General features: G+C 42.6%; 1 protein-coding gene and 1 pseudogene across 1 annotated transcript; both read right to left on the bottom strand.

Annotated features, from left to right (window-relative positions):
* Positions 1 to 4,336: 4,336 nt before the first annotated feature.
* On the bottom strand, positions 4,337 to 14,754 carry LOC102501373 (olfactory receptor 49). The gene is made up of 2 exons (XM_014587517.1): positions 14,727 to 14,754; positions 4,337 to 5,229 (listed from the first exon to the last, which is right to left on the bottom strand). Exons 1-2 carry the CDS (start codon positions 14,752 to 14,754, stop codon positions 4,337 to 4,339), a joined length of 921 nt encoding a protein of 306 aa, XP_014443003.1.
* A 7,801-nt stretch (positions 14,755 to 22,555) lies between these two features.
* LOC102500962 (tryptophan--tRNA ligase, cytoplasmic-like) lies at positions 22,556 to 25,679 on the bottom strand (annotated as a pseudogene).
* Positions 25,680 to 27,129: the final 1,450 nt, after the last annotated feature.

Genomic DNA, 27,129 nt, shown 5'->3' with positions numbered 1-27,129 from the left:
CAACATATCAAAAGCTCTGAGAGACAGTAAAAGCAGTTTTCAAGTGGAAATTTATAGCAATAAATGTGTACATGGAAAAATCAGAAAGATCTATGAGGCTGGATAGTGCTGCAACAATAAGATGTGACGCTCTGTTAGGCAGTCCCACGTGGGAAGTTTCCTGGTTCACGTTCAGAGGGTTTTCTGAATAAGCCAGGTACACTCTGGCCCATACTCCACGGCTGGTTGAAGGATGAGGGTGGATTGTTGCAAAGAGTTGGTTTCTTGAAAATATTAAATAAAAATCCTTTAGTTAGACTGATTAAGAGAAAAAAGGAAGATTCAAGTAAATAAAATCAGAAGTGAGGAGCCAGCAGATGACATGGTGGTTAAGGGTGCTGGATTCCCACCTGGCTGTTCTTGGTTCAAGTCCCAAACCTGGAGGCCTGCTTTTGCTTTCTCATTTTCTCTCTCTCCTCTGGAAATATTAAAATAATAATAATAAATAGAAGTTAAATAATTTTTTTTAAAAAAAAAATTAGAAGCAAAAAAGAAAACATAGCATCTGTTATCACAAAATACAAAGGATCATTAAAAGCTACCATGAACAGGACAGTCATGTACTGTAGTCGTTAATGTGGCTGGAATCCACGTGGCCGACTACATGGTTTGAGTCCTGGACCCAGTGTCTTGAAAAACACACCAGGTGCATGTGCGTGCATGCTGAAAATCTTGAGAGGGAATGAAGGAGAGAGGATTGCAGCATAGTCATCCCTGCAGGGAATGTTTTCTCACTTTCATTCTCCCTCTCCAGCCAGCACTCATATCCTGTAGCAAATTATTTTTTTAAAAAAGATAAGGTAATTCTATGACCTACTTTGTTGATAGTAAGTCATAAGTTCCCAATTTCAGAGGGGTCTGTCCCTGTACTCAGGAAGAGGAAGTCTACTATCATTAGATCATACCCTTTGTCCAATCACATTTCTACATGGCTGTCCATTCTTCATTGAATCTAAGCATGAAAAATGGATTGTGTTCCATGGGTCTGTGGGTCTTCCTTTATGAAGGCTCTTGTTTCATATGACATTTGATTACGTACTTTATTATGACTTTTTCTTCCTAATCTGTCTTTTGTTAAGGAAGTGTAAGCCGTGACTCTTACAATGGGTGAGAGAAGGTATCACAGCGAGAAAAGGGACTCTCCGCCTAACAAACACATTTCCCTTCTGCCTGATGTTACGAGTGATATTACATTATGATCGGTAGTAATGTTGACATCGAATAGCTAAGCCTATTTGTCTAAATAAAGTATTTTGTGACACCTGGTTCTAGTGTATTAACCTCCACGTCAGGGTTCATTTTTCACTACGTACCATTAATGGCTGTTAATGACCAGCCTGGACATATAGATTCAACTTTTTGATCTCTGGTCTTAATTTTTCTATTTGTCAAGATCACTCTTTAAGTCATATTGGGTTGTTAGGAAAGTCATGATGCATTTTTGCATAGAAAAACAGAGAAAGATACTTTGTGACTTTGCCAGTGATCTAAGTTTTTGTCAAGGTACGATAAAGTGCGCTTTATTAGTTTAATTATTATAAACTATCATCAAATATTTAGTAATACCTGGGGAGGCTTACACCCTTTTCAGCAATTTGACCACAAACCACAATGCCCCGATTTATTCCTGCAGTTGCCGAACCTCACACACTTCAGCACAGTGTTTCAGTAGCTTAATGCTCAGGGTGAAACATATTTCCATTTTCCATCTTGATGCTATTTCCATGAGGTATTTGAAATTTATTTTATTTTAGTTTTATTTATTCATCCATTTATTTTAATTTGACCAGAGAGAGACAGGGGTGTGTGTGGGGAGGAGGGGGAGTAAGAAGGCAAACCACCTGGTCCGGAACTTGAACCATGGTCGGTCATGTAAGAGTGTCCAGCACCTTAACCACCATGCCACCTGCTGAGGTTATTTCTTAAGCCCACAAGAAAGACTGTATATATTTATGGTGTGTGACATGATGTTTAACTTACATATTCATAAGTCTTTTATCAAGTAAACTCTAGAGATCACCTGGCTCAATCTCCACATTTTATGAGTAGAAAGAGTTAAGTGCTTTGGGAAGTTGGCCCTTGAGTGGAGGGCAGCATTAGGCTGGGGACCCGGGGCCTGTCCAGTACAAAACGATTCAGTCTGGCCTGGTTCCTTTGTGCTCCATTTCCACAACCATTTCCCTAAGCCATCATTACCTCTCTCCCAATTTGTGTAACAGTCTCTGTGTCCACTCTCCTTCCTGATCTCAGCTTTTCAATGTCCGCAGCTTTGTACTATAAAATGAAGCTAATCGTAAGACATCTGTTTTTTCACAGTACTTTAAAAATAATTATTTATTTATGTATTTATTCACTCATTCACTTATTTTAATTTGGCCAGAGAGAGAGAGAGAGAGAGAGAGAGAGAAAACAAGCCGCTAGGTCCGGGACTTGAACTGTGGTCATTCATGTGGGAGTGTCCAGTGCCTTAACCACCACGCCACCTGCTGGCCCCTTTAAGGTTTTTTTCTTTTTTCCTTTTTGCTACAGAGCATGTGCACTCATGCGGAGAGAGAGAGACAGAGAGAGAGAGAGAGAGAGAGAGAGAAACAGTGAGAGGGAAAGTGAGAAGTCACCCTTTGGGGGCAATGGCTTTGTTGCAATCCCTTCTCTTCCATTCTTTTCCTGGGCTTTTGGACATGTACACACATGTGCCCAAATGACTTTCAAGCTACCAGGTCCAGGACTCAAACTATGTTTGGCCATGTGGGGGTCCAGTGCCTTAACTACTGTGCCACTCATTGGCCCCTTCAGAATACTTTTGATACTTTTTTGTTATTACTAGATGTAATAAGAACTTCAAGACCAAGTATGAACCAATCATGGTATATAAAATCTTGTATAAAATTTTGTGATTATCTAACCTCGGAGTTAGGTTGAGAATAAAAGACAAAATAAAAATAGTGTTCATATTTTTGGAGGTATTTCCCCTGAAAATAAAAGACACATTTCTATCTTGCAAATAATAGCTAAAAAGTACAAAGGTTAAGCATCGAATAATGAACCTGCTGGTTTTAAAATAGGATATAGAGGCAGCAGCAGGTGGTGTGGTGATAAGGCACTGGATTCCCACATAACCGACTGAGGTTTGAGTCCTGGATCCAGCAGCTTCAAAATCACACGGGTACGTGTGTGTGCATGCTCAAAATCCCAGGAGGAGAATGGGAGAGAAGGGATTGCAGTGTGTACATCCCATCTGGGGGGTGATTTCTCACTTTCCATCTCATTTCTCTCCCTAGCTCTCCAGTGAGCACATGCACCCTATGGCAAACACCTAAAATAATAAACAAACAAACAAATAAATAAATAAAAAGGCTGTCAATTGGAAAATAACCTTGTACCTGGTGACATGTGTCTACCAGGAAAAATTGTTTTATTTGTTTAAGTTATTTTCATTTAATATGAAGAGATAAGCACATAACTTACAAGCGGCCATTTTGAATCTTTGGATCAAATCACAAATATGTGGAACAAGTGCTCCCCTCCCCTCGCGCTCAGTACCTCCCGTGATACCCCCTGTAGGTGAAGAACTCGTCTAAGCACGCATTGCTCCAAGAGGCTGGGGCTAGAATAACTAACCTAGAACAAAGGGGGCGCCTGTGTCAGCGTTGGGATGTGTGACTTCTCTCTTTTTAGGCAACGGGCTGGGACTCCATATAATCCTGAGTATCTCCATGCAGCACGAGAGCGATGCAGACATGTGTAGTTGAGCCAAGGACCAAGGACAGCAATGAACACTCGTCTGATGTGACACGTCTCTCCACGGTGAAGGGTACTCTGACCGTTATTTTCTGGAGCTAGGTGTGGAGGGAACGTGAAGCTGAACATTGTACCGTGTCCATCATTTGCTCCGTAGTCACAACCCTGCATGTGTTCTCTCAGCATTTTAATTATTTAAGTGTCATTTGGTAAAGCTAGTAATTCTACTGAACCATTTTTGTGACTAGTGAACGTGATATTGGAAAGAAACATATTTTGGTCATTTCAAGCACAAGCCTTTGATCGGGGATAAAGAAAAATTCAGTAATGGAGGCCGGGTACGCCAGCAGATGCACCGAAGTAAACTGAGGCCTTGAGAAAGCAGAACTGTCCATTTTGCTGGGGATAGGTAAGCAGAGGCCAAGCGGGCTTTGCCAGAGACCCTGCGCTGCGGACTGTATATTGGCCATGATAGGCACAAATGGTTTTCTAAGGCCTTCCACTCCAAGACCATGGGATTATTTTTATCTTGATATTTTCATTTTGCACACAGTCTCCTTCAGAGCCTGGCGCACCTGCTTGTTCCGCAGAGTGTAGATGACGGGGGTAACAGCGGGGTGACCACCGTGTTCACAAGAGAGGCCTCTCGGTTGGAGTCCAGCCTGTTGGTTTTCTTTGGTTTCACGTAGATGAAGACACAGCTGCCGTACATCAGAGAGAGGACGATGAGGTGGGACGAGCAGGTGGAGAAAGCCTTCTGGCGCTCCTTGGCCGACGGGAGACGCACGACTGTGACCGCGATGTTGCCGTAGGCAATGACGGTTATAATGAGGGATGTGAAAAGGATAAAGAAAGCGAGGCCAAAGACCAACAGCTCGACAGAGCCGGTGTCAGAACAGGAGAGCTGGATCAGGGGGCCGAGATCACAGAAGAAGTGAGGGATGACGTTGGGGCCACAGAAAGATAACTGGGAAACCTTTGTCACCAGCGCAGTGATGAGGGTGAGGCCCATGGCAACGCAGGCAGCCACCAGGAGGAAGCAGGTCCTCAGGCTCATGATGGTGGCGTAGTGCAGAGGCTTGCAGATGGCCAGGTATCGATCCAAGGACATCACCGCCATGAGGAGCGAACCTGTTGCTCCCAGAAATATAAAGAAAAAGGCTTGTACGAAACAGGCAGCAAAGGAAATTGTTTGACTGCCTAAAAGAAAGATAACCAGCAGCTTGGGAATAACCGCGCTTGTGAAGCAGCACTCAAAGACGGAGAAGACGCTGAGGAAAAAGTACATGGGTGTCTGGAGACGGCTGTGGGCACAGGTGATGGTGATGATGATGGCGTTTCCTGTGAGGGAGGCCAGGTAGGCCAGCAGGTGCACCGGAAAGAGCACCTTGCCCAGGTGACGGACAGCTGGAAACCCTTCCAGGATGAACTCCTGGACAGTTGTCCCGTTCCCCACGTTCACAGGCATCTCTTTCCACAGCAGCAACGCCCGCCGCTTTTAACCTGTAATAAAGAGATCTTAGCAAACGTGGAGCGTCCCGGGGGGCGCAGGAGCAAGTTGTCTGAGTGCCGCCAAAGAAGGCGAAGTAGAATAGTATTCTCAACTCGCCTGGCGTGTGGCGTCTGTCATGTTGGGTAAAATCTCTTTAATCTAAATGATGTATAGTGATTGAATGTATGAATAACAATAACAATAATAATTTTTAAAAAATGAATAGCAAAGTGGACCAGGGAGCGGTGCTTGAATCAGAAGGACCAGGGTTCAGTACTAGCTTTACGCCTTAAGAACTGAACCACTTTTCTCTCTGTAAAATGAAGAAAATGTTAAGACCACCTGTTTACAGTCTTGTGAGAATGAAATCAAGTAAAACACGTACCTCATTTGGCATGTCATGTCCGCATTCCTTATGTTTTCCTCAGCATCTAGTAATGTTTTAATTTATCATATTATCAAGTATAGTGTGCTCAGTAGTCAGGGTTATTGGCATTCGCATACTTAGAATAACGTTCTATTGTGGTTTTCTTCATGATTTTGTAGCTAAACAGAAATGCCTGAGATTGGGTGATTTATAAGAACAGATGTTTATTTGACTCTCACTTCTGGGGGTGGCAAAGTCTAAGAGTATGGGGCCAGCATCTGAGTGGCCTCTGGCCCTATGTCACAGCACAGTGGGCAGAAACGGGGTTAACAGTGTGTGCAGAGAGAGGAACCCACAACAGCTTTTACTTTTCTAACGACCTGCTCTCACGGGAACTAGTGCCTTCCACAAGACCAAGAACTCACTTTCTCTTGCAGGACAGCATTCATCTATTCATGAGGGCAATGCTGCCACAATCCAAATGTTGGCCTCTTAAAGGTGTGAGCACCTCCTGACTCCATTATACTGGGAACCGAGCTCCTAGAACATGAACGGTTGGGGGACAAACCATTATCCAAACCATAACAGTGTTTTACAATGTAATCAATATATAAATAAAACATAACATTAATATTACATCATTTTCTCTTTGAATAAGTGGTTTTTTTATATGCAACAAATTAATTAGCCTAAATTATCATCATCATCAGTATGACTGGTTGAAGACTTTACTAATGCTTGTTTCTGGTCACCCAAACTGTATTTCTACTACTCTCCACTGTATCATGAGTGTTAAGTAGCTCCTTCTTTTTCTTCCACAGAAGGAGAAATTGAGGTTTAAAGAGTCCCAGAAAGGTTAGAAAACAGCTTGGATATGTAGAGCTGGGACTTAAGCCCAAAGCCCACGCTTTATCTGAATGCTGTGACAAAATATTTTCTTTTCTTTTTAGTTTTGTTATAGGGTACGTGCACTTGCTGGAGAGAGAGAGAGAGAGAGAGAGACAGAGAGAGACAGAGAAGAGAAGTGAGAAGTCACTCCCCAGGGGGATAGCCACACCATAATCTCTTCTCTTCTATTCTCCTCTCGGGGTTTTGAGTATGCATGCACATGTGCCCAGAGTGTTTTTTCAAGCCACCAGATCTGAGACTTGAACCACATAGTCACTCATGTGGGGTTCAACTATCCTAACCTCCATGTCACCTGCTGGCCAGTGACAAAATATTTTAATAAGACAAAAATCTATTGTTGACAGTCACTTAAATTTAAATGGCAGTTAAGCTTTATATATCTCACTTTTCTCTGTCCTCCAGTTAGTAGTATTAATGCGTTACTAACCAATGTTCTGGCAAGGGCCTTAGAGATCCTCTAGTTTAGCACGGCCACCTTACAGAAGGAACTCGAGATGATTAAAAGGTCAGATTTGCACAAAGACCTGGTAAATCGGGACCTACCTTGCTTTTCAGAGTTCTCACGCAGGCCAGTAAGGGAGATGGGAAGTGACAGCCGTTTACAGGACTAGCCCCCTTAGGAAGGACATCCCAGGATCTTCCTCCCCCTCACCCCTACATCCAAGTTCGAAGAACCCTATTCTCACTGCAGTCCTGTCAGATCATTTCTCTGAGGATGGTGTTTGACTCCAGTGTCTCAGTACTAAGCTGAGTGTCTGCAGAGTGATGTGTGCGTGTCCTCCTAACCTGCCGTGGGCCGTGTTCTCCCCTCGTGCTGCTCAGGCAACCAAACCCCTCACCTTCGAGCCTCAGAGTCCATGGGCAGCCTGAAGGAGCCTCTGCGTCTGACCCAGGGACACAGTAGGTATGCTAAGCTGACACAGGCAGGCACTTACACAGGGCATCTCAAGAGGGCAGGGCTTCCTCCTCTTGCAGCTATTCTCGTCCAGGAAATGGAGAGCTTGCTCTGGGCTGAGGGGAAGGGACAAAGAAGAAAAACTCACTTGCCATAGCTCATTTTCCATGAGTGGAGTGACTGTGTCCCTGTGACCCCAGCCTTGCTGTGGCAAAGCCCTCTCTGTGTTTTCTAGAAGACAGAATGTTTCTGTCAACAGAAATAACTAACTGTAAAAATAATAATAATGATAATCATAATAATGTAGTTTATTTTTAAACATGAATTTGAATGACCCAGGCCCTGAGAGGAGGGAAAACACCGTGTTTTTTTTTTTTGTGTGGTGGTTGGGTACAGGGGCTTTTTAAATTTGATTTTTGAGAGCAAGAGACAGAGTTTGGAATTTCCTGAAGAGGTTTTTTTTTGGGGGGGGTCTGGCTCTGAAAGGCGGGACTTGTGGAAGTTGGGAGGCTTGTAGGTTATAGTGGATTTTATAGTTTTTAGGTTGGTGATTGGAAAAGAAAGTTTGCTGAGATCAGAAAGGAATGTATTTTAACAGAGATACGGCAGTGTAAGCTACATCACGATATTATGCCACGGACAGTATGCAGGGAGAGTCCTGTTACTAATGGGTCGAAATGGTTTGTTATGTTTGTAGGCCTGACTTCTTCTAGGCCCTCTGGAAAGAATTTTAGAAATAGTAGTAGTTAGACTTCTGTCCTCACTTCACATCACGACAGTTGGCCACGCGGCAGTCTTGACTACTGAAGCCCCAGGAAGGAGCACAGAGAATACCACATCCACATTTCAGGGCCTCCAGTTCTGGGTGACAGCTTGACTCTGAGACTACTTAGGGTTCTAATGAAACACCTGGTTCTGCCTCTCCCAGCGGACAACGGCCCAGTCTAACATGTAACATCGATGTGCATCTCTTACACTGGCTGTAGGCGGCTTCTTCTGCAGGCCCAGCATGGGCGTTACGTTCCTGCGTCGCGTCCACACCTCTTCACGAGCAGAAGCATCCTCGCTCCACTGCACTGGCGATGAGGGGCTCCAGCATGTAGGTCCACGGCCTCGTTGATAGTTTCCCGTTAGTATTTTGGCACAAGCAGGATGTCTACAGCCAGAGAGCAGAGCACAGGCTCCAAACCTCATTAGGTGCTGAAGGAACAGGGGCAGAAAATAAAGGGAGGGCTCTTTCCCCAGAGGCAGCTAATTGGTCACTTCTGAGAACAGCGGTTCCTGGCACAGTTCTCTGTTTATCTTTCTGTTATCTGTGGTGGCTCCATATGTCCACAGTATTCTCTGCCAGAACTTATCACAGAACAAATACACATGTACGGCTTAATCTCCTGAGGGTTTCTAAAATCTCAACTTTAATGTTGCTATTGATTCAAGGTAAAAGCCCAGACTAAAATATTCCTTTTCTTTTAGGCAAAAATAAATACTTTATTGTTTTAATACATATTTTAGAAATCAACCTTCATGTGATATTGCAAACATTTATAAATCTTTTAGATATTCTTTCAAAGAACACTGTTATTATCTCAACCACTTTTAATTAAAATTTCACACCCAAAGAAATATGCCAGGAATTAAAAATCATAAATTCTAGAATAATAATTCCAATAACATCTGGTCATGACATTTGTTTTTGGTTTTTTTTTTTTGGAGAGATTTTCACTGTAGGGCGCGTGCGCTCGCCAGACAGACAGAGAGAGACATAGAGACAGAAAGTGAGAAATCACCCCCCAGGGGGGATGGTCACGCCACAATCCCTTCTCCTCCATTCTCCTCTCGGGATCTTGGGCACACACGCACACGCGCCCGGCGTGAGTTTTAAGCCACCGGGTCCAGGACACGAACCGCGGTCGACTACATGGGAGTCCAGCAACATAGCCATTATGCTAACTGCTGGTTCCATGACATTTGTTTAATACACATAAAACCAAATACAAAGTCACTTTTTTTCAGACTGAATTTTTCTTTTTTTTTAAAGAATTATTTTATTTAATTTTATTTATTTATTTTAATTTGACCAGGGAGAGACAGAGAGAGAGAAAGAGAGAGAAAGCAAGTCGCCAGGTCCGGGACTCGAACTGCAGTTGGCCATGTGGGAGTCCAGCGTCCTTAACCACCACACCACCTGCCAGCCCCTCAGACTAAATTTTTCTGCAAGTGACATGTGCACCGAGGCCAGAGCACAGAAGTTAGATGGGCAGATTCGATTGAAAGAAAGAGCTGGATTCAACCTCGGGCTTAGGGGCAAGATACTAATTTCTGAAGAAGGAGACGGGCGATACTCAGTGCCCTCTTTCCATTGTTACGATTCTCACCACACACTTCCGTCGGCAGAAAATCTGTGTTGCCCATCCCTAATCTCCTTGAGAAAGAGAAGCACACGTATTTCTTCCTCATCAGGGAAGAAAAGCGAATGCTAGGTGGTTTCTGTGGCATCTCTCGTCTTATTTAAGACAGGGTCTCATTATGCCATGATCCTCTTGCCTCAGCCTCCCAGTTGAGAGTTGTCTCTCTCTCTCTCCCTCTCTCTCTCTTTTCCTCCAGGCAGATTCTTGCCATGTTGCTCAAATCAGCCTCAAGTTCATGGTCCTCCTTCCTCGGCCTCCCAAATCACTGGGATTACAGGTGTGTACCACCACGCTTGGCCTTGAGACTGAACCAGGAATTGAACCTGGGCCTTCCATGTGGTCCCGGCCTGTGGTATCTTGGCAGTGTGTGCAGTGAGGCTGCTCTTTTCTTGTAAAAGGGCAGCTGTGGGAAGTGGATTCCCAGATTCCTTCTAGATGTAGAAGTGGAAGAATGGGATGAAGTCTGAGGTAGAGAAGCTGTTGAGTAGCAACTGTTGGTCTGCCCTGCAGCTTCTCCTGGCCCCTCAGCTGGGATGCTGCAGCTGAAGTGTCCCATTTTCCTGTCACAGGTCAGGGAAGGAGACTGAGCTCCAGCATGTAATTGCAGCAACCCTGGGGCATGTGGTACCCGTCTGGAGACTCATTTTGCCCAAGTCTGCCCCCAAAACCTTGGTCTTACAAGGTCAAGGCAAATGTCATATAAATTTTCAGAAGTATTTATATCAGTTCCTCCTTCTGACAAGTAGACAGAGTTGTTCCCATGACATCTGTCCATCCGCATAGTCTGCTTTCAATCCAGGCCAAACCTGGGCCTTTTGATCATAATGTCAGCCAAGGCTGGAAAAGATAAGGACTGAGGGAACCATGTGACAGCGGCTGGAAGAAAGCGATGCCATACATGTAAATGTCCAGGTAAAGGCACATATGTACGGCGTTTTAATATTTTTTATTTTATTCAGTGCCCCCTTTTCTTCACAGAAATACCTATCTCACCTGAGCAAGTCTTGATACCACTGTGATGGTAGGACCGTGGGAGTCGAGTGGCCTGGCTCATGGTCTGAGGGGAAGGCTTGAGAAGAGAGCACTCAAGGTGAAATGGGGTGAACTAACTGTATGACCCATCTAGCTGGGAGTAGTGGCTGGGCACCAAGAACTGTTTCAAGTTTCCCTCGCTCTATATTTCTTTTCTCCATAGTGTCTTCACAACCGTGATACAAGGCATTCGTGTTTCTTAGTGATACGTTGACATCTTATTTATATTTTAAACTTTCCAGTATTCCTTTGCTTTGAAGACTTCATCAGTTAAAGTAATGAAAGAGATAGTTCTTAAAATTTTATTTGTGATTTTCTTTTTCTTTCTTTCGTTCTTTCCTTCTTTCTTTTTTAAAGAGATATTTTTGCTATGGGGTATGTGTGCTTGCCAGAGAAACAGAGAGACATAAAGTGAGAAATCACCCCCCGGAGGGATGGCCACACTGCAATCCCTTCTCCTCCAGTCTCCTCTAGGGATTTTGGGCATGCATGCACACGTACCCGGTGTGAGCTTTAAGCTGCCAGCCTGGGACTTGAACCACAGTTGACTATGTGGGAGCCCAGCAATGTAACTATTATGCCATCTGCTGGTCCCTATTTATGATTTTCTAACCACAAATAAAGACAACACCAATCGATAGATTTTTCCTGTGCAGAATATAACAGTTTACCACCCTGCTCCTGGGCCACTCTAATAAAACTAGGCAATGCCAATATACACAATTTAGATAATTAAAAATATTTTTATTTAAAATGTGTTCAGTTAATGTGATCTGTTATAAAATAATTACTTTAAAAAGGAGAATATTTATTTATTTTTCCATGAATTGATTTAAAAGAGAGAGAGAGAGAGAGAAAACAAGCTATTAAGTCCAGAATTTGAACCATGGTCAGCCATATGGGAGTCCAGTGCCCTCAACATGCCACCTCCTGGCCCCAAACTTTTCTTTTTTAATGAACCTTCCATGATGGGATGATAAATTAAGCTGAATTATGTGGGTAGGTTAGGAAGAGGTGGAATAAACTACCTGTAAGAAGTTAATTATGAAGCCATTTTGTAAGGCTCTAAATCCTTCGGTCATCATGGCCTCTTTGGTTGGACTTCTTCTATTTGTCTCACCTTTGATGAGCAGATGCTTTAGGTGTCGGGACCAGATAAACAAAATCAGTGGATAAACAGGTGATATTACAACATATATATATATTTTTTTTTTTGAGAGGGTTTGCTATAGGGCATGTGCACTCACCAGAAATACAGAGAGAGACAGAGAGACAGAAGGTGAGAAATCACCTCGCAGGGGGATGGCCATGCCACAATCCCTTCTCCTCCATTCTCCTTTCAGGATCTTGGGCACGCATGCACACGTGTGTGTGTACACACCAGGTGAGTTTAAGCCACCGGATCTGGGACTCAAACTGCGGTTGACTACATGGGGGTTCAGCAACATAGCCATTACACCAATTGCTGGTCCCACAACATATATTATATAAATACAAAAGATCATAAGAGAACACTAAGAGTGACTATTTGCCGACAAACTGGAACACCTAGAAGAGACAGACACATTTCTGGACATGTAAAATATACCTAGATGGAGCCAGGAAGAAATAGAAAACCTGAATAGACCAACATCGAGCCATGAGATTGCATCAGTAATAGTTCCCTAACAAGGACACATTCAGGTCTCAATGGCTTTACTGATGAATTCTGCAAGACTTTTAAAGAAGAATTAACACCAATTCTCCTCAAATTATTTCTAAAGATCCATATGGGAGAAACTCCCCAAATCATTCTATAAAGCCTCTACCATCTTAACACCAAAAGCAGACAAGAACATAACAAGAAAAGAGAAAACTACAGGCCAATAGCCCTGATGAATACAGATGCGAAAATACCAGCAAACTGAATCCAGCAGCACATTGAAAAGATCACACACACGTGACCAAGGAGGCTTTCTCCCAGGGTTGCAAGGATGGTCCAACAGTCGCAAACCATAATTGTAATATATCACATTCACAGAAGGGAAGACCAAAATTCATGATCATATCAATTGAAACAGAAGAGCATTTGCTAATATTCAACATCCCTTCATGATTGAGACTCAATGAAAGAGGGATAGGAGGCACATTTCTCAATATAATGAAGGCCATGTATGAGAAACCCGTAGCTAACAACACAGTGAGTGGGGAACAGCTGAAGCTTTTAAACAAATCCAACTTTAAACTTATGTACTGGGCTTCTTATTAAATGTAAATAATGTCCCCCAAAAAGAGAAACAGAAAAATGTTAAACACAAGCTGACATTTTTATATAAATTATGAGAAGATACATACATTTTTTTCTCAAAACATAAAGTACTTACAAAAATGAAATAAATGATGGTTTTTTCCTAAACAAACCTTATAAAACAAGGTATTATATAGCAAGTTGAGTTATGTTAAAAACTTTTTTGAGGGATAAATTATTTGATTCACATTCTTCTATAAAATACAAACACTGATTCATCAGTGAATGAGTGTATGAGAAAAGACTCTCTTAAATGATACCATTCTGTATAAACACTAATTATTCTTCCCCAGTCTAGATTTCCTGGAAGTCACGTCACTCACAGTTGGACTCATCTTCCACTTCCGCTCTGTGGAGGCTGATTACTCCCAGCCCGAGTCTAGGCGATGTACAGAAACCTCCCAAATTTATCCAACACCCTGACAGTATTTCCTTTTTGATTCTGATACCTGCCCTGTGGTTAGGAAGAAAATGCTACCAGTTCACTCCCATTGTCTGGGCTGTGGAAAAAACTGCATCGAGTGGTCTCTGAAACATAGTGCCCTTCATGTAGGCTCAGATGCTAGACTCGTGACTTATAAGAGAAGGAGGGCCATAGTTGTGCTACCCACCAGGGCCTGGCCGTTGCCACAGTTGTTGAGGATGAGTCTGCTGAAAAGACCTAAGCAGGAGAGGAGGGAACAAAGGGAGTTCCTTCTAGGGCATGATAGAGACAGATGACTTTGCAGCTTCTGGCGGCCTCATCACCCATGCTTTACCCCAGGCATCATTTTTGCCCTCAGGTTAGCTGAGGCTTTATGGGCCTCTCCTTGGGCCTCTTAGAGTCTTCCCATGGTTTCAGCTGGAGGTCAGGGATCATCACCATCCTAAGGATGGGCAGCATAGGGGGTACCCATGGAGGAATGAACTTTCCATGCCTTCTTCAGCTCCCACAGGAGTTCATTGGGTGCTTTTCAAACACAGCATATTCCAGGACATCCGTGGGCACATCTTTTTGTCCACACAAGCCTAGGACTTGGCCAAACCAGTCATGGATGGCGAGAGTCTGCTGGGTGTGCATGCAGATGGTGACCTGGCCATAATGTTGTGAGCAGAAGTGACTTCAGATATTAGTGGTAATTGTGAAAGTAGCATTTTCAGGGCTGTGATAGCTTTCTCTTGGAATGCCTAAGACCCAGTCATTCCTGAACACTATGAGCAAGGAGCTGCCGCACAGCATTTTCTGCCCACTTGGACTTGAGATGGACGGTGGTAAGTTCATCTCCAGTGGGGATAAATGATCAAATAAGTAATTCTTTTTTTTTTTTGAGAGATTTTCACTGTATGGCGCGTGCACTCGCCAGACAGACAGAGACATAGAGACAGAAAGCGAGAAATCACCCCCCAGGGAGATGGTCATGCCGCAATCCCTTCTCCTCCATTCTCCTCTCGGGATCTTGGGCATGCACACACACGCGCCCGGCGTGAGTTTTAAGCCACCGGGTCCGGGACACGAACCGCGGTCGACTACGTGGGAGTCCAGCGACATAGCCATTACGCTAACTGCTGATTCCCAATAAGTAATTCTTCAGAGAGTAGTTTCTCCATTGTTTAGTCCAGTTTGGCAATGTTTTCTGTGAAACTTATGTGCTTATGGGAAATCATAAAATCTTGCCTTCATTATGTGGCTGATGTGCTAAGTAATTGATGGAGGAAAATAGTTATTGAGTATTCCCTAAGTATCTCAGTGAGCTGCCCTATGAACTCAAGGCAGGGCTAGGCCATGCAGTTATAACAGAAAAATCTTTGAGTTGATTGAAATACACTGTAGTCATGCTGGAAAAAGAAAACATTTTGCATATTATAAAGATATACAGTGATTAAATGAAAATTTTTAAAGTTCTTTTTTTTTTTTAACGCATTGAACAGTAGAGTGACTGAGTGTTGGGGCTTCCCTGGAAACAAAGAAAAAGGAGGCAATATAGAAGGTGTTCAAAAACTGGAGGGTGCAGGTGAAGAATGACAATAAAGAAATAAGTAAGTAATTATAGAAATCAGTTCCAGGTGAGATGGAGAAAACACATTATACCCTGTCTCCCATGCAACTGTGCATTGGAATATATGGGGCAGCTGTTAGAAGACTCTGAAAAAGAATAGTCACAAGAGGACTGAAAAGAAGATGAGAATCTAAAGTCCCACCAAGTCAATGGAGAGTTTACCATGTTTTTATGTTCCATTTCCTTGTATCTTGGACCAGATACAGGTGCCATCATAAAATGAGCATAAAAGTGACATTGGGCCCAGAAATATGGGGCCTTGGCTTCTAGCTACAGAATCTAAAAAGATAGCCTCCCCCAAAAAAGAAAAAAAGAAATGTTCTGGGAAGATTATGATGGAGGGATCTCAGGAAAGCACCCTAATAAATTGTTAAATAATCCCAAGGTTTACTCCAGAACTGCACATAATGGGTTTGGTACTAAACAGTACAATGATGATTTGTACATTCGCCTAACAGAATGATTCCTGCCAAGCTACTGCTGGGTGATACACATGTGGGATGGATCTGAACAGCTCTGCAAAAGTTTTGAAGACTGAACTGATATTGAAACCACTTCTAATTGAAGATGGAATGGAACTTTGGACCTGGAGATAGAAAGCAAGAAATCACCCCCCAGGAGGAATGGCCACACCTCAATCCTTTCTCCTCTGTTCTCCTCTTGGGATCTTGAGCATGCACACACACACACCCGGCGTGAGTTTAAGCCACTGGGTCTGGGACTCAAACCGTGGTTGACTACATGGGAGTTCAGCGTCATAGCCACTACCCTAACTGCTGGTCCCAAAAGACTCTAATTTTGAAAATGTGATATACCAGTCCAAAATTACTCAGCAAGTGAAAAAGATAAGGAATCTCAATTCTCACGGGGAAAGACGATCAATATTCACAAACACCGAGGTGGCACCTATGTGGGAATTACGTGACAAAGCCAATTATTCAAAAGTATCCCAACAAGCAATAGCAGGTACTCTTGATAGAAAAATAGGACTTAATAATATGTGTAAAAAACAAAATAAAAATTAGGACTGAAAAAATACAATAACTGAAATGTAGAATCAATGAAGGGGCTTGAAAACATAATGAAGATGACAGATTAAGTAGTGGTGAAATTGAAGATAGATTAGTAGAAATGATCCAACTTAGAAATCAAAGAAAAAAAAAGATTTTAAAGCAAACAAACAGAGCTTTAGAAGCCTGTTAGAAAATAACAAAAACGGGGGAAAGAATAAAGGAATGGAAAGCAACTGCAGAAACCAGAGACAGGGTGGGAAGAGGATGGGAAATGGCAGAGGGTGGAATGTATATATATATATATATCAAGAAACATTTGCATTTTGTATGCTGTGGTGATGTCCAGTGAAAATATGTAAAATGAAAAATAAAAAAAGAGCTGGAAGTAAGAATGAGGATTAAATGCAAATGGAGATATTTCTGGGATGATAACAATGTTCTAAAATTGGATCATGATGGTCCTGTAACAGTGACTTTACTAAAGACTGTTGAATTTTGTTTTTAAATGGACGAATTTTATGGTATGTAAATTATGCCTAAATAAAGTTTACAAAAGGTAAAAAAAAGAAAAGAACAAAAGGGAGGCCAGCAGATGGCGTAGCAGTTATGTCACTGGACTCCCACCTGCCTGAACACGATTTGAGTCCTGGACCTGGTGACTTCAAACTCACTCCGGGTGCGTATGTGTGTGCACGTGTGCTCAAGATCCCAAGAGGAGAATGGAGGAGAAGGGATTGCGGTGTAGCCATCTCCCCAGGGGATGATTTCTTGCTTTCTGTTTCTCTGGCCTGCACACAAGCCCTATGGCAAAAATCTCTCTCTCAAAAATTAATAAATAAATAAGTAAATAAAGTAAAAAAGAAAGAAAACTAAAAATCAAAAAGTATAGCATTTTTGTCATCAATCTAGGATAGCAGAAAGAGTTCCATGATAAAAAATACATTTCAAGAGATAATGGATGAAATCTTTCTAAATTTGGCAAACCACATAAACTTATAGATTCAAGAAACTGAATGAACCCTAAATGTAATAAACCCAAGAAACTCTAGGATTACACCAATCATAACCAAACCGTTATAAACTAAGTACACATAAAAAATACTGAAATCAACCAGGATAAAAAGACATATTACCTGTAGGAGAATAACTAAATGACTGTAGACTTCTAACCAGAAACTGTAGAAGGAAATAACATACTATTTTTCAACTGTTAGGAAATAAACAAACAAACAAACAGAAAGAAAACCTCACCAAATTTAAATAATTTTCCTTTTCTTTTTCTTCTTTTTTTTTTCTAGAGGTCACATACGGTCACCAGAGAGAGATGGAGAGACAGAGAGACAGACAGAAAAAGAGGGAGAGAAGAAAGTGTCCTCTATGGCGAATGGTCATATCACAATTCCTTCTCCCCTCTCTCCCTTCTTTTGGGATTTTGGGCATGCACACACAAATACCTGGGATGTTTTTCAACCCACTAGGTCCAGAACTCTAACCATGTAGTTGGCCATGTAGAATCTGGCTGCCTTAACCCCCAGGCCATGGAGTTTGCCCTCAAGTTAAATTTTATACTTAGCAAAAAGTACCTTTAGGAAGGAGGGCAAAATGATAGTGTTACCAGATGAAGAAAACTAAGAATCTTTTTTGCCAGCAGACTTGTAAAGACACCAAAACAGGTCCAGCAGGCTGTTTGTGGAGGTTAAGGTGGCTGGATCCCACATGGCCAACTGAGTTGAGTCCTGGACTCAGTAACTGAAAAGCATGCCAGGCACATGTGCGTGCATGCCCAAAAATCCTGAGAGAATGGAGGAGTAGTGGAGGAGTCTGACCCGGTAGGGCCTCAGGATCTGTTTTGAGCCTTTGACCTTTTGAGCAAAGCTTGGGTCGACTCAGCATGTTGGCAAGGCTGCTTGATGTTCCCTCCAGAGATTGCGGTAGCCTTGCTGGGAAGCAACCCCCCTCTGACTCCCTGATATGCTACTATAAAAGAATTACCTAGCTCTCTTATACATCCTGAGTATAAGATTAAAAGATTATTAAAAATTTCCCAGAAGTCCCCCGACCGCTCCCCTTTGCCCTGGCCACCTGTCTGTTTTAAGCCGAAATTAACATATGTTAGGTTAAGTTAGTATAAGACAAATTAGTGTTAGTAGCATATGTAGACTAAGTTAGTTTAAGGCTAGTTTTACGTAAATACCCCTTGTTAAAGCTGCAGGCCAAAGTTAACTTATGTTAGGCCAAATTAGCATAGGCCAAACCAACCAAACAAACAAAACACACACAAAAAACTCAGACTTCTCCAAACAGAACTTGTATTTACTCTTCTATAATTATAAGTCTTGTGCTTATATACTCTAAAACAGCCGGCTATAGCCAGAGCAAGCTCAGGACCGCAGCACTAGCGGCTACCAAACACACATACTTATTGAGGGATATCTTACAGGAGTAGGAGGGGTGAGGGGGAAATAAAAGATTTACTCTATGAAACAGAATTCAAGGCACAGGAACAACGATCATAAAACATGATGTCTGTCTTGTTTGAACAGGTGAAGTCAAAATTAGCATATCTACCCATGACAGGGACTTAAAGATAAAGCACAAAAATTCACTGATTTACAGACAAAGAATTCAGCAAATAAAATACGGGGATCGTGGGTTAATAGAGGAAGGACAGATCTGGCTAACAGCAACAGAATAAACACACCTGAAGGCTCCAGGAGGAAGAGTAACTATCTTAGCTGGAAGTTCTTATCTAATTCGGGCAAGCAACAGATAGTTTTTAACTACAAAGAGTTTCTCATCTGTGTGCTGTTAACTTTGAAAAACTGCTAAGAAAACATCTTGTGTTGTCTCCTGAGCTACAAAATCACCTTCCCTTCCCATATGGGCAATAGACTCACCCCCTTTAGTTGTAATATAGATATTCCATATATTAACTGTGTCTTTACTTAACAAGACAAGATTTCTATCTAGGCCTTTGTAGCCAGCAACGCTGCCGCCCTGGTCCGGGACTGAAGTTATCAAGCTGACCTGGGACTGAAGTTATCAAGCTTCCTGCAAGCCTCCTGGGCCTTGAGTTCTGTTTAATAGAGTAAATCTTTTATTTCCCCCTCACCCCTCCTACTCCTGTAAGATATCCCTCAATAAGTATGTGTGTTTGGTAGCCGCTAGTGCTGCGGTCCTGAGCTTGCTCTGGCTATAGCCGGCTGAGAACATGCTAAGGAGCATTGAGATTTCAGCCTAATTTTGTTCACCGGCGTTGCCTCCTTGTGTACAAGTCTCAACCCACCCTGGGTGGAGCAGGCCCCCGGGAGAGCAGGGATTGCCGTATGGCCATTCCCCGTCAGGGGGGGAGGGGGTTCTCACTTTCCCTCTCTTGGTCTTTCTCTCTGCCATCTCTCTTTAGCGAGTGCACATGTCCTATAGCAAACCAAACCAACCAAACAAACAAAACACACACAAAAAAATCAGACTTTCCCAAACAGAACTTGTATTTGCTCTTCTATAATTATAAGTCTTGTGCTTATATACTCTAAAACAGAGTAATTTCTCTTAACTTTAGAAACCCGAAGGCCATTATGAGGAACTTTTATAGTGGCAAAGACAATGGACCTTACATGGACCTTTGAGAAACTTTGGAAAAGAAGAAGGAAGCGTACCAAATAGTCAAAGGCCTGCTTTGTTTGCCTGCTATGCTGATGGCTCAGAACAAAATGCTGACCTCATTGTAGCCTTATTCAAAGATTCTCTGGAAAAAAAAACAAAGTTAAGAAAATGTTTTACTCAAGTTGTTGTCAGTTCGGCCTCACTGCACCTTCATCAGGGTCTGCCCTGCTGTGAACTCAAACATACTGAGACTTCTTTCCTCCAGGTCTTTCCCCAAAGACAACCGCATTAACGAGTCACTATCCGCTTGAGATTGCTACACCTGGGCCAGCCTGTGGCGTAGTGGCTAAGGTGGCTGGATCACACATGGTTGACTGCATGGTTCAAGCCTCAGACTGGTGACTTGAAAGACTTGCCAGGTGCATGTGTGTGCATGCTCAAAATCCCAAAAGGAGAGAGAAATGGAGGAGAAGAGATTGTGGCATGACCATCCCCGGGAGGGTGCTTTCTCTACCCCCTTCTCTTTCCTGTGAGTGCTCATGTCCTCTGTCAAGCAAACAAACAAACCAAAATTGGTCCTTTTTTTTAATGGTAAGTAAGTCATTGGAAGGTGAATGTCAGTAGAGTCACATTAGGGCTGTGGTAAAGAGCCATAATAAAGGACTTCTAAAACCACAAAGAAAAGAGAAAGCATTATAATGGAATTTTGAATCCCTTTACACAATTTGTGGCCAGGGATCCTAGACCTAAACCAATTAATCTCTCTCAGATATAGTAAAAAAAAAAAAAAAAAAAAAAAATCTCTGAAATTCACTGAGTAGGAAACTGAAAATGACGTTTTAAATTCCACCATGCATAATGCCAAACAATAGCTACAGAGAACAAGAAAAGTAGGGTAAAACTTATATAAGGGCTTTTTTTTGAGTTTTTCCTTTATAGATCAATATCTAATGTTATAAACAATAAAAAGTCAAATGTATAGAAGAGTGTAGAATTTATCTTCAAGAGACTTTCTAACAACAATCTGCGATAGACCCAAAAGCTAATGTAAAAGAGTCCCGGTTCTCTATGTATATAGACTAAAATCTGAAATAGGGAACTTGATTAGAAAATTGTTTGGGGGATGCCAGTAGGTGGCGCTGTACTCCCACATGGCCAACTATGGTTCAAGTCCCAGACCCTGGTGGCTTACTTTCTCACATTCTCCCTCCCTCTTCCTTTCTCTCTGTGTGTGTCTCTCTGGTGAGTGCATGTGCCCTATAACAAATTAAAGACTGGTAATAATAATAATAATTAATAAATAATTAAATAATTCTTTAAGTAACTAAATTAATTAGAAGGATAAATGCCATATTTGGTTTTCCCTTTACCCAAGCAAACACTTTGAAATAAGTACTTTCTTTTTAGATTTTAGAGAAGTGTGATTTCCTTCAATAAACAGGTGCATGACATCTTATAGGATTGCGCCATACTTCTTATTAAATAAGAGGAGAAACCCAAAAATCATAAGCTAAAAAACACTAAACTAAAGCTGCATTTTTAACTATGTAAGATTATTAAGATTCTGCATAGTGAAATGTGTATTCCTACATACAAAACCAAGTGCAAAATGATACATACTACCTGTCAAAGGTTCGTTTACTTAATATGCAAATATCTTCTAAGAGAACTCAGACAATCCAATAGGAAAAGCAGCAGCCCATAAAAAGAGACAGTTCTCAGAAGAGAAAATGTGCATATCACCCAGGCTGGTACTCAAGAAAATATGAATTAAAATAATAAATAACCGTGAAGTTACACTTTATCAACCATATTGGCCAACATGCACAAGAAGCACAACGCTCAGCACAAGCAGAAGATCCAGGAAAAAGGCCCCACCCCTCCAGTGTGGGAGTTCGGATTGCTGCGACCTGTGGAGCAGAACCTGACAGTGCCTGCTGCCATTTAGAACATGCCATCTGACCCAGCAGTCACACTTGGGCATCTATCCCACAGCCCTTCAAGCCCCTATACATCTGTGTGCAAAGATTTTTATCTCAGACTCAGCCTTCTCCCTGGCAAATTCTTGCAGCCATTGTGGAGATTAAAACCGATATACAGGAAAGGCATTTTGCAAATAAGTTATCGATATGAAAGCACATGGCAACATGGCAACATGGGATTTCCGAACTTTTCTCCCCTGACTTCTCCCACATGGTCCGTCGTATTTGGCGTCTCCCAGGGTGCCGCACTCAGAGGCGGTACCGAGGGAAATGGCACAGACGGACGAGACAGCTCAGGAGAGAAGCCAGTGTTCCTCAGCTTGGGTCAGAGTTACCCTGGAGGGCAACTTCTGGAACTCTGACTAACTAGTCTAGTGTTGTTTCTCTTGAGTATTAATTACTTCCAGAAAGTTTAGGACTGGGACGAAAGGAAGCCTCTGGCCCTTGGAGGCAGAGATTGCTCTGGCCCTGAGCATAGGGACCTGGGAGGCTGGCCGTGATCTGTCTCTATGGGCTTTGTTATCTCAAGGAGGTTGGCCTCCCAGTGGGTGCTTCCAGGGAGCGTGGAGGCTCTAGGGTGTTTTCTAGCCACCCGTGAATCTGAGATGCCTTTGTTAAATCTCCCCTACTAGACTGGGGACAGGTGGTTCAGGGGAATTATGATAACTAACAGAAAAGTCTACAGGCCAGATTAAATGAGTACCAAGAGACATAGAGGATGCAGAGGACCCTTTGCTTGGGGAATTGCCCACCCTCATGCTGACAGTGAGCAGGATTCTATGAAGCCTACAGGATTAGGACACTTGCTTTGATTAAGCACAACACAAAGCAGGGATTCTTTTTCTCTGCCCTCACCTAAAATTGATTCCTCTTATTCCCTCTCCCACCCTTTCCACCACTGCCTCATTGGCTCTTGGGTGACAAGACTCTCTTTTTTGAAAATAAAATGCAGGCAAAATGCTATTTATTTAGTGTGGTGAAGGAGGTAACTATTGGGTTATCAGAAAAGTCATGACATCTTTTTCTTTATGCAAAAATGCATCATGCCTTTTCCAACAACCCAGTAGAACCCAGCTGGAATTAATATGGAGACCCTGAGTCACACAGAGAGGCAAGAAGACAGAGAATAGGGAGTCAGACAACTTTAGGACACCACTCCACCACTCGCTTGTCATGTGTGCGTCACAAGTAGCTTCACATCTGAAATCTCTCTTTGGATAAAGCAACTTGAAACCATAGAGAAGCTTACCATGTATTTCCTTTTACTTTTGAAATAAAGGCTATGCTGGGACCAGCACATGACATAATGGTTATGTTGCTGGACTCCCACGTGGTCAACTGTGGTTCGAGTCCTAGACCTGGTGGCTTAAATTCACTTTGGATGCATGTGACTGTGTGCCCAAGATCCCAAGAGGAGAATGGAGAAGGGATTGTGTTGTTGATTTCTCACTTTTTGTCTCTTTGTCTCTCTCTGTCTCTCCAGTGAGCACATGCGCCCTACAGCAAAAATCTCTCTAAAAAGAAAAAAAAGGGATGAAAAGAAATAAAGGCTGTGCTATTGGGAATTTGTGGGATGGGCTTTATCATCTGGCTGAATAAAATCATCATAATTTAATACACTGAAAAATTTACTCTAAACAAACCCTAGAAATATTTTAAAAATTAACAGGTAGTAAACGTTGTTTCACAAATAAGTGGCGTTTAAGCAAAGAATTATTAACAAAATCAGTACCCTTGTTGTATTTTGCAAAATAGGTTCCACAGTGTTGCATCACTTAACAATGGGTGTACGTCCTGAGAAATGCATCGCTTAGCGATTCGTCCATGTCTGAACATTCTGGAGTGTACTTACACTAACGTGGACCGTGTGGTCTGCTCTACACCGAGGTTACATGGTGCAGCAAACAAACCTGTACGACCCAGAATACTGTATGCAACTGAACACAATGGCAAGTATTTCTGTTATCTAAGCATAGAAAGGATACAGTAAAATGCATATAAAAATGGTAGACCTAAACAGAACACTTATAGCAGAGCTTGCAGAATGGGAGTAGGATCTCAGTGAGTCAATGACTTAGGCTACATTAAATTATTTTTTCTGTGTTAAAAGTAATTTTAAAGCTGGGTGGTTTTTTGGTCAAGTGTATAGCAACACTCCCACTTCGATTTCCAAAAGTGCTCTTTAGTTTCATGGTATACATAAAATACCATTTCTCCATACACTCAGACACAGAATATGAATTCCAGGACAGCTTCAGGGGGGTCATGAATGCTTTCACAACCTCATCAGTGACCTTGTTGATGGCTTTGTCGGTGACCTTGCTGGGTCTGGTGCTCGCGATCAGGGGCTGCAGGACCTCTATGAGCTCCTTCCTGTGCTCCGTGATGAGCATGGTCCACTGTGGAAATCCTCCCTGATTGACTCCAGCTTGTCATCCTCCTCCAGAACAAGGGCCATGTACATGAACCACTCGCCAGGTGTCCCAAACTGCCTGTGCTCCTCGATGGTGTCTCTCTTTTTTTTTTTTTTTTGAAGAGGTTTTGCTATAGGGCGCGTGCGCTCGCCAGACAGACAGAGAGAGACAGAGAGACAGAAAGTGAGAAATCACCCCCCAGGGGGAATGGCCATGCCTCAATCCCTTCTCCTCCATTCTCCTCTCGGGATCTTGGGCATGCACGCACGCACACGCGCCCGGTGTGAATTTTTTAAGCCACTGAGTCAGAGACTCGAACCACAGTCGACTACGTGGGAGTCCAGCAACATAGCATTACGCTAACTGCTGGTCCCCCTCGATGGTGTCTCTGCCTTCGAGAAGGTGTGCTTGTTGACCTTGGTGTCGATCTGCCTGGCTGAGTAGCTGAGGAAGACGGAGGAGTTGGGGTCGCTGGTGCTCATCTTGGTCTGAGTCCCTGCAGGGCGGGGGAGGAGGTGAGGCACAGTAGGGCTGGCTTGGGGTGGCCAATCCTGGGGGCAATGTCCCTTGTCGGTCTGAAGTAAGGGTCCTGGTCAATGGCACAAAGGATGAGGCACTGGATGTCTGACACCACGCGAAAGATCTGAGGGAACGAGGAGCTGAAGGAGGGAGTGGCTTGGATGGTCCAGATGCTATCACTGTTGGTGAAGCCACAAATGCCTTTCACTTGGTTGAAGGTGAGGTGCGTCTGGCCTTCACCACATTCCTGTAGAAGCCTGGGCTCATCCCCCTGGAGTCGAGGTCTGAGAAGATGAACGTCTCGTTGATGTTGAATCCATGGGTGATGATGTCCTTGGTGTTCTCCACAGTGTGGCCGCAGGCCTGGTCCAGGGTCAGGTACTTCTAATTGTCTGTCATTTGGATGACCAGGGGCACGTTAAACACGTCCTGCAGCCACTTTGTGAAAATCAATGGGATAAGGTGCCAAACATGTATTGCTTCAGAAGATGGGCTGTCAGGACCAGTAGTTAGCATAATGGCTATGTTGCTGGACTCCCATGTAGCCGACCATGGTTTGAGTCCCGGATCCAGTGGCTTAAATTCATGCTGCGAGCGCACGCACCCTACAGAAAAGAAGAAGAAGAAGAAGAAGAAGAAGAAGAAGAAGAAGAAGAAGAAGAAGAAGAAGAAGAAGAAGAAGAAGAAGAAGAAGAAGAAAAAAAAGAAGAAGAAGAAGAAGAAGAAGAAGAAGAAGAAGAAGAAGAAGAAGAAGAAGAAGAAGAAGAAGAAGAAGAAGTAGAAGAAGAAGAAGAAGGAGGAGGGCTGTGTACAGATAAAATGGCTTCTTATTTTCATAGACATCAAAAGATTGATTCATATCTCTGTGAGAGAAGAATATCCTCTGTGCAGGGAGCAGTGTGGCCTCTGGCCGATGGTTCTTTCTAGGTCAAGCCCATCCACCATCTTCCAGGACCTGGATTTGCAGCTGGCTGGGGTGTCAGAGGATGTTTAGAGGTTTAGGCAAGACCTGCCCTGCTAGCCCGTCAGCACTCCTGGTTCAGCCACGGGTAGCCTCCTGGCAGCCTGGCGGTACTAAATTTATACACACTAAATTTTGTTTCTTCAATGATACGTTAGTCTTAGTTTACTGTAATTTTTGTGCTTTATAAATTTTTTCTGAGAGAGATTTTTTGCTATAGGGTGCATATGCTCACCGGAGAGACAGAGATAAAGAAAGTGAGAAATCATCCCCAAAGAAGGGATGGTCACACCACATTCCCTTCTCTTCCATTCTCCTTGGGATTTTGGGTACACACACACATACACACACACATGTGCCTGGCATGAGATTTAAGCCACTGGGTCTGGGACTTGAACCAAGGTCAGCTACGTGGGAGTTCAGCTATGTAACTATTATGCCATCTGCTGGTACAGTCTATAAACTTTTTAAAAAAAATTTGCTGGGTGGCATGTATGTTTGAGGGAGAGAGAGAGAGAGAGGAAGAGAGAAAGCACCCTCCCTCAGGGGATGGTCATGCTACAGTCACTTTTCTTCCATTTCTTCCTTCTTTTGAGATTTTGAGTGTGCATGCAAATGTGTCTTGTGTATTTTTCAAAGCTGTTGCATCAGAGACTTGAACTGCACAGTCTGCCATGTGGGATCTAGCTGCCTTAGTCCCTATAAGCTATTTTAAAAAAACATTTAGACTCTTTTGTAAACACTTCTTATAACTTAAAATACAAACACATTGTACAGATGTATAAAAATATTTTCTTTATATCCTTTATTTTACTGGTGAGTGAATGTGAAGGTATAGGACATTACTGTACAATACTGTAGACTTTATAAACACTGTATACTTTGGCTACACTAAATTTATTTTAGAAATGTTCTTTACTCAGTAATAAATCAAACTTTGATTATTGTAGTGCTTTTACTTTATAAATCTTTTTAATTAAAAAATATTTTTTGACTGTTCTGTGATAATGCTTAGCTTAAAACCCAAACACATTGTACACATGTACAAAAATACGTTTCTTGGGACTAGTAGATGGAATAATGGTTGCGTTGCTGGATTCCCACCTAGGCTACTGCTGTTTAAATCCTGGACCCAGTGGCTTAAAACTCATGCCAGGCACCTGTGTGTGTGTGTGCCCAAGATGCCAAGAGGAGAATGGAAGAGAAGGGATTGTGGCCTGGCCGTCCCCCAACAGGGGTGATTTCTTGTTTTCTGTCTCTCTGTCTGTCCAGCAAGCACATGTGCCCTATAGCAAAAATCTCTCTCAAAAAAATTTTTTTTTTCTTTGTATACTTACTCTATAAACTTTTTTTTCTACATTTGATTGGTTCTGTCTCTCTGGAGAGTCCTAACTAATACAGACAATAAATATAAACACAAATATACCTCTGTAA

This window comes from Tupaia chinensis, unplaced genomic scaffold (assembly GCF_000334495.1).
Source record: "Tupaia chinensis unplaced genomic scaffold, TupChi_1.0 Scaffold000217_1, whole genome shotgun sequence".
In the NCBI taxonomy this organism is placed as follows: domain Eukaryota; kingdom Metazoa; phylum Chordata; class Mammalia; order Scandentia; family Tupaiidae; genus Tupaia; species Tupaia belangeri.
This window is presented reverse-complemented; position numbering and strand designations above follow the sequence as displayed.

Excerpts from the sequence above, each read along its gene's own strand:
- LOC102501373 (XM_014587517.1), bottom strand. The coding sequence starts at position 14,754 with ATGGAGAAACTACTCTCTGAAGAATTAC. Across the intron at positions 5,230-14,726 it reads ACTACTCTCTGAAGAATTAC|GGAACGGGACAACTGTCCAG; the intron begins TTATTGGGAATC and ends CTGTGAACGTGG.